Source organism: Lepidochelys kempii, chromosome 8 (genome assembly GCF_965140265.1).
Source record: "Lepidochelys kempii isolate rLepKem1 chromosome 8, rLepKem1.hap2, whole genome shotgun sequence".
Taxonomy (NCBI): Eukaryota; Metazoa; Chordata; order Testudines; family Cheloniidae; genus Lepidochelys; species Lepidochelys kempii.
Window position 1 is genome coordinate 10,854,408 of NC_133263.1, and position 12,199 is coordinate 10,866,606.

Below are 12,199 nucleotides of genomic sequence, written 5' to 3' on the forward strand. Positions count from 1 at the left end.
TGGGAAGAGAAACCAGGGATGGAATTCTGGCTCCACTGAAGTAAATGGGAGTTTGCCATTGAGTTTAGTGCCGCCAGGATTTTATTGCAGAAATCTTGACTGAGTATTTGGCAGAACTACATAATGGAAAATAGTTTGCTCTAGGTTGGGTTTTCTAAGGAGCCTAAAGGAGCTAAGTGCTCAAATCCTAAATGTGATCCCAAATGCTAGTCTTAATCATTATGCTCATTTGCCTAATGAAAGGGGGCATATTCATCAAATGCATATCCAGCTCCTAAATTACTGGGAAAGGCTCAATTTTAATCCAACTCAATTTTAAGGACATCAAACATTTGAAACCAAACAGAGTGAGGGATACATGATGGATCACAATACACCAGGGCTAACTGTGGCCCGTTCACAAACTTATCGTTGTTCGTTTAGAATTACTAAGCATCTGCAATAGGATTTCTTGAGAAAGAGCTATGCAGTTATCTGAATACCTTTGTAAGTCATACAAAATTGCCAGGAAACTTTTCTATCTACATTTTGGACTTAACATTTACGTAGCGTTCATATTTTCAAGGCACTTTAGAGATAGAGGCCAGACAGTAACTGGCCTCCATGCTCATAAATGTACTAGGAGAGGGCACAAGGAGTCTTCCGTCCTTTGCAAGCCCCAGCCAAGGGCCAGGCACAATTACAGTCTCAGCTCCTGGGGAAATACAAACACTGACGTCTCCGCATAAACCCGAGGACTCACGTGACTCCATAGGAGATGAGAGGAAGTGGGGCCATGGCTGTACTTATCTGCATAGGGCAGGACGGTGTGCTGGGGAAAGCAGGTTACATGCTCCTCGTGTGCTTTTCCAGGCTCTTCCTGCTGCTGCTGCTGCAGCAGCACTGTCTAGGTAGGACATGGTAGGAGAGAGAATCCCTCCCATGGGTTCAGGGAGTTTCTGCCCTAATCCTGGACAGTGCACCAGTTCAAAGTGGATAAATACAGAGATGAAAACCATTTGGCACCTACATATTTTCCTTTAGTGTTTAAAGGCACAATCTTGCAGTCGCTCATGGGGGTGCTCGTCAGAGGAGTCCCATCATCTTCAGTGGGGTCTTCGGCATTCTAGGCACTATTCCTCTGAGTGAGGGTTTCAGGAGTTCGTGCTAGCTGTTTAAAATGAGTTAGTCAAAGTTAATGGTAGGTTTAGAGAAGCAATAAGTTAACCGAACACATACATGCTTCATAGTGAAAACATAAGGGTCTAGAGAAATACTACACGGCTCAGGTGCAAGTCATATCTTTGGACATTACACATTTTGTCCTAAAAAAGCTTGAAAATCTATCTAGGCAGCTTCCTTTCTAAATCTAATTTGCTAATTAAACATCCCATTTTAAATCTGAGTAACATATTGTATATATTGAATTCTGCCAGCATTTGTCAGAAGATTTATAGCTAAGGGGGATTTGAGGAGAAGCGACAGGAATGTTTGCATCAAAGAGCTACTAAAGTCATGCGTTTGAGATTTTACTTTTGGCGTAATTTTTTCAAAGAGATTTAACATTGCATTGATGAGTGTTTGAATTCTTTTTGGCTTCAGTTGTTGATAATTTAGAGCAAAGGTGCCATTATCAAAGCAAAACAATCCAGTCTGAGTGGATAATCCCTTTGCAAGTAGTAGTAGATATGTCAGAAGGGAAGCAGCATTTCTTTGAGGTTCTGTTTTTCTGTATGAGACATTCCATTAGTCTGTAGTTGATTTCTGTTTTTACCTGAATCCTCATAAAATTACTCAGTTTCCATTGACATATTCATGGCTTTTATGCTTATTATATAAAACAGAAGGCTTTTTTACTTATATATGTATTATATGAAAATTGGTTTACATGCTTATGAAGTTCCTAGACATGGCGAATGCTCTTATCTTGACACTTCTCATTTATTACATATAATGTGTGCCAGGGTAATGATGATATTCCTTTGGCAAAGACCATCTTTTTGTTCTGTGTTTGTACAGTGCCTAGCACAATAGGGCCCTAGTCCATCACTCTAGCTCCTAGCCACTGCCACAATTCAACTAACAAATAATAATGCATCAGTAACAACTGGAACTCTGGGTCCAGATATCCCCTTTGTCCCAAATAATTGGTACTAAATAAAAATGAAGGTGTCAATATATTTAAAATCTCCTCAAACTACAAGAAGAATGCAGCTTATTATACAGTTACAGACACATGACTTTATAATAAACTATCCATGACAAACGGAGAATTTTTAACTAGTCTACTGGGAAAACCATTGTCCCTTATTGTGAGAACTGTGGAATACTTATCCACCTACAATACATGCATGATGAGCAAGGGTAAATGGCTGTCGTGCATCAAATTATATAGCAATTTGGGAAAGCTACATCCAGGATAGTATATCATCATAACAGCTTCTGACAATCCTGACTAATTCTGTGAGGAAAATGATCCTTTGGCCCAATTCAGTTCCCAGTGAAGTCAATGGGAGTCTATTTATTTCAATAGGAATTGGATAAGAGCTCCCCTCTCGGGTAACAATAGTATAGAGAGCTAGGGGGCCCTCAGCTCTGCAGTTCCACTTCATTTTGTGGAACTCAAGACTCTGGCTTTGGGGGCCTTGATGCCCGTGTTTGGTCTGATGTTCTCACTGTAGGCTGGTGTCTGGGAATATATGTATGTATATATGTACCATATATGTAATTATCAGGTGGTGCCCACTGGATAGACATGATTTATTTTGTAACCATCCTGAGTTATGGCAATGACGGATGTGGAATAAGAACCAAAGGATGCCTCCTAACAGGCACTGGTGTGATGGGGAGCAGGAAGAGGGTTGCTGCAGCAGTTTCTAAACTATGTAGCTCTTCAAAGGCGTGGGGCCAGTTAGCACAAGTAAGTGTCGCTCCATTGGCTTCAGGGGAGAAATGCTGATTTACGCCACTCTGAGGACAACCACGCTGGCTGGTGCCATTAAATGGGTCTAGTTACTGTTTACACCCAATCCAGCTCTGCATGTGTGCCAGGAGCCTGAGTCCATAGTCCTATCTTTCCCGACCCACACAGCCCCCCCTCCCCCACTTAGTGCTCCTGACAATGTTAATGACCTCTCACTCCCCTGCACAACCCCACTCCTTGTAGCCAACTTGTTGTTTCGCTTTGCACGTTTGCATTATGGGAAGGCAGGTTTTTTTTAATACCCCTTCTTCAGTCGAGTACACCAGCACAGCAGCAGCCATAACTTCTTCCTAATAGTCTACGGTGCTTAATTGGGCAATTAGGAGTTGATGGGAGTTCTGCTTGATAAAGCTCTGCAGAACTTGGCCCTCTAGAATTAAATGTAATACATCACAATTCCTCATTTGCTACAACTTCGGCACCATAAAAACACACTTCCTTTGGTCTGTTTTGAACTCTGTTATCTGGTATCCTGGGCTCAGAAAATAAGCTTTTAGTGTCGACTTTTAATTTAATGTCAGTGTTGATCCCCAGAAAGGAAAGTTAAATGCATCTGTAATGTAAGTGTTTGATGAGAATCTAAGATCAATTTATGACATTTTGATCAACATAGAGGGAAAGTTAGCATTAGCTGAGGGGTCACTGAGAATGTCATTAATATCTGATGGAGCAAACATAAAGAAAAATTGCAGTGTACTATCAGAAAATGAGCGCTTGAATTAATTCTAATCTGCTATCTTCCCTCTCTGATTTTATTCTTCCCTCCTTTTAATATTAGTCAGAAAAAGATGAATGTCATGAGGGCTTTATGACACATTGCCAATCTAAATTGTGTAGGAGAAAATAAATCGTTCCAATAAATTCAGTTTTTATGGCAATTTCTTCTCATTTTCCATATTTTTTTTCATTTTTCATTGTCGCTGTTTTCGGAAACAATGAAGCAATAAATTAGATTAAAATGTCTGATCCATTTCTTTGGGAGGGGAACTAGCATGCAAACCCTCCGACAGCCATTCCGGGTGCCGGGGCAGAACTGTCAGTGGACCCCCAAGCACGCACAAGCCATGCCCACTGGGACGCGGTCCCCCTGACATTTGGGCGGTGCTGCACTTGTGCTGGCTGGTGCCCAGCAAGCTGCTGGCTGCCTTGCTGTGCGCACTCTTCCGGCACAGCCAGGGCTTCCACATGCCTGCCTGGTAGGGTTGCCAACTGTCTAATTGGCAAACCCAAAGACCCTTGCCCTGCCCCGCCCCTTCCCTGAAGCCACACCCCTGCCCTGCCCCTTCTCTGAGGCCCCACCCCCTGCTCACTCCACCCCCCCCACCCTCTGTTGCTCGTTCTCCCCCACCCTCACTCACTTTCACCAGGCTGTGGCAGAGGGTTGGGGGGCAGGAGCGGGTGTGGGGTGCAGGATCTGGGAGGGAGTTTGGGTGCAAGGCGTGAGGGCTCTGGCTCTGACAGGGAGTTTGGGTGCAGGCTCTAGGAGGTAGTTTGGGTGCAGGAGGGGGTGAGGGGTGTGGGCTTTGGGGGGGGCGTTTGGGTGCAAGAGGGAGTGCAGTCTCTGGGAGGGAGTTTGAGTATGGGAGGGGGTCAGGGGGTCGATGCTTACCTCGGGTGGCTCCTGAAAGCAACCAGCACACTCCTCTGGCTGCAGCTTCTAGGTGTGGGGCCCAGGGGATCTCTGCACACTGCTGCCTGCAGGCACTGCTCTCACATCTCCCATTGGCCACAGTTCCCAGCCAATCGGAGCTGCGGAGTTGGTGCTCGGGGTGGGGCAGTGGGCGGAGGCCCACTGCCCTGCCAGGGGCTGTAGGGCCACTCCAGCCGTTTCCGGGAGCAGCGCGGAGTGAGAGTAGGCAGCAAGCCTGCCTTAGCTCCGCTGCGCTGCGGGGGGCAGCGGCTGGGGGCCCCTGGGTCCTTTTAAATCGCCTTAGCCCTTGGGCAATTGCCCCCTTTGTGCTCCCCCCACCACCACCCCATCAGTGGGCCTGCTGGCATGAGTCTTTGACTGCCTTTCTGCCAAGGACAACAAAGTTTCTTCTTTTCTGTCAATTCTTGTAACACAATTAACAGATTCTTTTCACTTATTCAGAAAAAAGTTTTGCTGTTGCACAGGGCCTACAGTCCATTAGCTCTACTGACTTTAAATGCAAAGCTTGCCGCCTAATTGAGTGTTGTTCCGCTTTTCTTTGAGATATAACTTTCATTTATTTGCCATAAAAAGGCAATAATCCAAATAGCATTGATTGGACTGCAAACACTGCCCAGTGAATGGGGGTCCCCGGTGTACATTGGGGTTGCGTTCTTGAAAAGGGCAATGGATTCCGAGATGCTGTATACAGGGGAATTTTTCCCCATAAGAAATAATGGAATAAGGGAGGTGTGCACGCACAACTTCACCACACTCACCTCTGGCAATGCTCTTGTCTCCCAAACAGCGTACCTTTGTACAATGACAGGCTATACAGTACACATTTTACACATAAACCATTGAATAAAATAATGTAGAACCCTACTAACACTGTTCAAACACATAAGACATTTTAATACAATAAATACAGGACAGTAATACAGTATAAAACAGCATCAATTATGCTAAACTTAGGTAGGAGTGGTGGCTGGCTTTTCTTGGGCTGGCTTTTCCGTGGCTGGCTTTTTGGTTGCAGAAGTCTTAAAAAAGGATTTTATCAACGTTTGCTCTCCTGCATGAATCTTTGAATGGTAGATCTTCCTGTAGCAAGCCACTGCGTCATTGAGAGCCCTGGAGACTTTGGCAGACCATCCACAAAAAGGATCATTGCTCTGTATGATTTCCGTCATCTCATTCAGCAAACCAAAGAAATGGGAGAGATTCTTTGTCGTCAGACTCCTGGCGGAATTCCTGTCCTACATCATCGTCGTCATCATCCTTGCGTTCTTTAGATATCTGTTGTTGGTCCAGCTCAGTCAGTTCCTCATTTGTCAGTTGCTCAGTGTCAGACCCCAACAACTCCTGTACATCCTCCTCCTTCACCTCCACTTCCTCAAAGCCAACATCCTTCACCAATTTGACAATTTCTTGCTTGAGAGCAGGAATGGCATCAAATCCCATGAAGCTGTGGACAGCACCTGGCCAGGCACAACACCAAATACCATTCATACATTGCAAAGTGACCTCTTCCCATGACACATCAATGTTTTCCACGCCATTCAAGGTGTTGCAGGACTTCCAGAACTCCTTTACACTGGGCTTTCCTTCACCTGCCATCTCCTAAATCAGCATGGAGAACATCCTCCATAGGTAATAAGCCTTGAATGTGGCCTTGAATGAGACTCAAGTACAGTATTGTACTGTACAACAGGGGAACATGTTCCAATTCACGTTGGTCCCAATCCGTGCAAACGACGGATATGCGGATCACCAATGTAAATCGGAACACGTTCCCCTATTGATGAGCATCAACGGATAAGGGGGAGATGTATTCTGGGGACCCCCTGTAATTCCTAGTCAGATGGCCATAGTCACCAATTAAGCTCAGATTTGAAATGCTCACAGTGAACAGCTGACCAATTATTTATAGACCAAGAATTTTTTGTTTTAGTTATTTTTGCAAATTTAGATTAACCCATATATTCAAGAAAATTCTGAACTCCCCCAGGGAAAGTTTGTGTACAGAAAAAGGCAAAAGTTGTTTTATCAGATAAATTATTCACTATGAACTGTTTGCTCAACTCAGTAGTATTCGTAAATCCTATTTTTCACAAAGACAGGCCCGAAAGCTTGTCTTTTAACTGAAAAACATATATCAAAGTGCTGTTATTTGCAGAACAGAAATCACCGTTTCATAGTAATCCTAATTAGCATGTTATTGTATTTCAATCTGCACTAGCAATAAAGAAACAATTAAAAACACATTTTAACCAGTTGTAACTATCTATTATAAACAGGTATAAGTGTGATTTTTTTACCCATGTGCTAGTTATCACAAAGATAGTTGATATGAAAGCACTGGTTAGACTTTCTGTCCTTTTCAGTTTTTGGTGTCATTTTACTATGAATCCATTCAAATCCAGACATTTTTCTTTATTCCCAATTTTGGAAAAACTGGAGAAATATTCAATATTTTTAATCTTCTCTTACTGATTACCATTCGAAACCCATAAATGGACGACTCCTTCCTCACTAACACAATTAACTACAAAAGTAACATATTGCCTTTATCTTTTCTTTTAATTATCCTTATCTTTAATCATAATAAAACATAATTAAAAAGTAGTCACAGTATACATTTTGTAAATTGAATCACTCTGTGGAAAGATGGGAACTAAAGATGCTTAATCTTCTATAATAAAATGATTCCATGGGACCCAATGGTGCTGTAATTCTTCCATTAGGAAACTGGTCTCTGGATTGTCAGCTACTAGCATGTTCTTTTCTATGGTGCAGAAAGAATGAAGAAGAATCTCAATTTTGTGATAAGAAATATGTACTGTGTGTACATGGGCAGTCTTTTGTATTTTGTATCTCATTTACTGTTTTGCAGATCTGTGAGTGATGCGCTTTCATTTATTTTAAAGAGTTTACACTTGCTAATTACAAGGACCAGCCTAACAGTTTGTATTATATTGAAGCAATAGAATCATGCAAATGGCGGGGGAGGAGGGGAAACCTTCTTGTTGGGTCTGTGAGCAGTCAGTGTAAATGAAGCAAGTTAACACTAGTGCTGAATAACAAATTCTACTTAGCTACAGAACTTTGTTATCATCTATTCTAGGTCACAGTCCATAGCAACGTTTCATCGCTCCTCTTTACTCAAGCATTGATCCCATCTCGGTTCACTTTTGAAGCTCAAATTGAATATCAAATTGATATTCCCAAATGTATGATTTCTTCCCCCACCTCCTCTTGCAAGGAGATGTTAATGCTGGTTTAACATTTAAACTAATAGGTAGTTAATTTTGTTTTGTACAAAAAAATTGCCCTATACATTAGCCTTTGACAAAGGGTTTGATTAAATAGAAGTTTTACTTCACCTCATTGTTTGCTACATGGAAAATGAAATCTGAACAATGGCTTTGAAACTGTTAATGGCCCTTTTTCTTTAATAAAAACTGGTTTACTTGGTAGCACCATGGTTACCAGAACTGATGTATTCATTATGGCCCCAGTTTAGCAGAACACTTAAGCACATACAAATGTCCATCCCTATTCATCAAAGCATTTAAGCATGTGCTTAAGATGTTTGCTGAATAGAGATGGACTTAAGCCTGTGAATGGAGTTAAGTGACTGTTGAATTGGGGTCTGTATGCCCTAATTCTAGAGTGGTTATGTATCTTCATATCCTAGTGGCTTTAATGTAGAATCAGCATAAAAATGAGTGAAGTCCTTAGAATTTGTCCCTTTTTCTTCTTATTATTATTAATGGTGATGGTGGTAATGATTATAAAGAGGAACGGTTGCAGAGTCCATAGAGCTGTGCTAAAGTTGCAGTCCTCCCAGGAGCTCAGGTTCAAGTCCCACCCCTGACATTAGCTCTCTTTTGGCACAGGCCACTGTCAGAGACAGGATACTAGATTAATGGGCCATTGGTCTGATCGGGTATAGCAATGTTTGTCCCTTCAAGAGAAACAGAAGATGGGGGCTGAACAAATGTTGCCGGTGAGCACATATTTAGAGAGACTAATTTGCAATTTTCTGAACAATTATACTATGAGCTCTGGCTGATTACAAAAAAATGAACCGTGCTTGGCTCTGGTGGGCTGCAGAACGTACTACAACCAGCTGTCTATCTCCATGCTGCAGTCTATGTTTGAGGCACAGCAGTTTGCTTTCTGAAATCTCATGCTCTTCGGAGATGCTATAAATACCTTTATTTTTTAATTATTACTTTTTTTTTTTACAGTTTGTTGCTCACCCCAACTGTCAGCAGCAACTGCTCACCATGTGGTATGAAAATCTCTCAGGCTTACGTCAGCAGTCTATAGCTGTGAAATTCTTGGCTGTCTTTGGAGTCTCGGTAGGCCTTCCTTTCCTCGCCATAGCATACTGGATCGCTCCCTGCAGCAAGGTACAGACTGGTTAAGGTGCATGTTGTTTATGGTTATTTGTATTCAGTGCTTGGAATGACGTCAAAAGTCTTTCGAAACTAACATCACAAACAATGTTGTCCTCTGAGATTTGCCCTGGGTGAGAACAAGCTCATTGCAAATGCAGCAAGTGAGCATGTTTTGAAATTAATCTTCAAAAGTAATAAAGATGGGGGTGGAGGAAATGGAAAATCTGAGCAAACAAGCGGGAAGGAAAGAATGGAAATAGGAAAAAAATGGAAACGGATGAAAGAATTTGAATGGGATACAGAAGGAGAAGAAAAAAGAAAGGGTGGATAACTTGGGGAAAATGTTTCTTGTCTCTTTGCTCATCCTAACGTTTATTCCTATCTCTTTCCATTTTTAACCTGTTTTTCTGTCCTTCTTCCTCTCTGCCAGGGTACTTTTGTGTGTGTGTGTGTGTGTGTGCGCATTACTATTTCTTTCTCCCATTTTTCTTTTTAGTTAGTGGTATCATGGGACACCATAAAAATGAATTAGCAGTCCATGACAATTAGAGGTGGATTGTTGAATGTCAAGTAGAAGAATAGATTAAGTCACTGCACCTAATAGCATAATATGGCCCAGTCTCCAAAACTTGGGAGGGGGAAGATGCGGAAACATTAAAAGTTGTTCTGTATCTGTGTTAGACATCCAGGGATTGACAGTATTAAATGCTGCTGAAAGTTCTATTAGGAAGAGCTAGAGGGGAAGGGTACCTGAGTCAGCCATCAGTTGGTCATTAAGTTTGAACAATTGCCTGCAGTACCAGTTCTGTGGTGGAACTTCTATCCTGAGAGAAAGTGCTCAGACAAGGGGAAATAAATGTGCTTATGGATGAGCAATAAATAGCTTTTTCACTACTTTGGGTGGGGGAAGAAGACCATGTTTTACTGAACAACAGTTGGCTACATCATCCACTGTATCTCCAGGACAGGGCTTGTCAAACCTACTTAAAAGTAATAGAAGTGATGGCTAGCTGATTCAGTCCTCACAACATTTGGTCCCATTTCCTTTAAATGCCTGTAAGGAATTCTTTCTATGTTTGCCAAGTCCACAAGATTACAGATCCACTGATGGATATTAAGAAAGGACTATAATTTTCAAAAGACCAATCTTCTAGAAAATGTAGGGCTTCTAAAACAGATGAGACTATAAGTGATGTTTAATACTCAACATCCTTCAAAATAACGACTGATTAGTTTCTATTTCTCAAGCTAATGGAGAATGTGAACACTTTTTCATCAAATTTCATCACATTTAATCAAAAACACATTTTTATCAATGCTGGCTGTTAATATGGCACCAATAATAAGTTCCATTATGAAACAACTTGGGATGCTGACTACAAGAGTTAGTCCTGACCAACACTGGGGGTAGCTTCTAATACACCAGTTCTTAAACTGTATCTGCCAAATCTTGTAGTCTTTGGTTGGAGCCAAATTTCACGCTCCAGGGTAATCAGAGCAACTCTGCTGCTAGTGTATCGAAGAACAGAACTTGCCTCTAAATGAAAAGTTCTCTGCACTCCGCTATACAGACCAGTTGGCGCTAAAAGCAATATGGCCCCTGGCTCTTTTATTCATTTATCTCTGAAAGGGGAGCAGATTATTGACTTTATCCCAAACTTTACAGACAATATCCCATTCCAGTATGGTACATTAACAGGAGTCAGACTAGCCCGCCTTGACATGAGTTTGTGAACTGCTAATGGTTTGGAGGCTGCCATTGTGTGCTGTGAAATCTAAGCTTTACAGAACAGTTTAAGTCTCCAGCCCTTATGGTTAGGAAGGAGTGTAAACCAATGCTGGAATATCTGCTCTGAGAGGTGTGAACTGACCCAGGCATCTAGATGACTTGTGGATTCTTAAACCTAATGATAATTCCTATGGCAACATTATTAACTATTTCACTGCTAATCAAACGAAGCAAGAGAGAAGAGGGAGGATGGAATTCTGAAGATCTGCCCAATCCACTGGTAGTGGTACCTAATTTTGGTGCCCTGAGCAGGTAGACCTTGGGTTGTGTGTGGATCTTAAAGGATTACCACTGCTACATTTTCCAGGCTGACCAAAGCTGGTATATCATTCAAACACTTTTGAGTGCTACGCTCACTAATTTACAAAGTTCTCTCCCAGTGTATAAATTGTCATGTGGCTTTCACACATTGGTGCACTGCAAATGAAGGGCCAGACCCTCAGCTGGTCTAGCAACGGAACTATTTTTAATTTATACCAGCTGAGTATCTAGCCCCAACGGTTTCTCCCAGTTAACTTTTTTCTCACCTACCCCTTTAAAAAACATTCGCAATATTAAAAAAAGTCTATGCTTTTCCTTCAGCCGTGTGTTTCTTTACATTGTTCCCCACCTCTTTGACTCAATTATTTCCTATTTTAGAACCTTTCGTTTCCCTTCTATTTATTTGATATTGTCTTTTTGTATTTCTTTTCTCTCTTTGATAGGTTTCCTAGCTTTATTCCTTTTCAAAATATATATAACGGACGTTCAGTCCTGAAACCAGCCATTCTTTTGAAATGACTCTTTGCGATTTGTATTCTGTGATTGTTGCTGTCCTCTTTGCCAGTGATAATCAACCACAAGCCCAGATTCCAGAAAGCATTTCTGTCTGATGAAAAGCAATGTTTTGAATCAATAAGGTAATGGGGCCAATAGTACAAACAAGTAGGTCATGCACCCAGAATTTAACTAGATTGCGCCTTATATATAATTGTCATAAGGCACTGAGTTATTTGAAAGAATTAATGTTTCATCAGTTTTCTACAAAAGATTCCACTCAACACTTCAGCTCCTGCAACACTCAGATAAAAATGAGATTTTTTGAAGATATGAAAAACTGCACTTCAAGAAAAAACTCCACTAAGCTTCCTTCAGTAATGCAATGGATAACTGTTTTAAGGGTCCACTGGCAGAAGGGAGCAACTAATAATTCATAGGCAATTTATAGTCCACTGGAGATCGCTCTTCCCCCTTTTAATTCAGAATAGAACTGAGCACATATAAATTAAAAATGAGTTTTCTTAAGAAGTTCCAGGCAATGATCAATATGCCCATAGTCGCCTTAAGGCCTTTCTTATTTGTGATTGTCTTGGCCTGACTGGTGTTTATATGGAAAATTATATTCTACGCGAGGTATAGTTCCAGAGTCTTAT

At 41.5% G+C, this 12,199-nt stretch overlaps 1 protein-coding gene across 1 annotated transcript in view; it reads left to right on the top strand.

Annotated features, from left to right (window-relative positions):
• Positions 1 to 12,199, top strand: part of TRPC7 (transient receptor potential cation channel subfamily C member 7) — a 119,067-nt gene that overhangs the window by 58,509 nt on the left and 48,359 nt on the right. Inside the window, exon 4 of the mRNA XM_073358081.1 lies at positions 8,846 to 9,010. Coding sequence (XP_073214182.1) covers positions 8,846 to 9,010 — 165 coding nt within the window. The remainder of the gene's footprint in view (positions 1 to 8,845; positions 9,011 to 12,199) is intronic.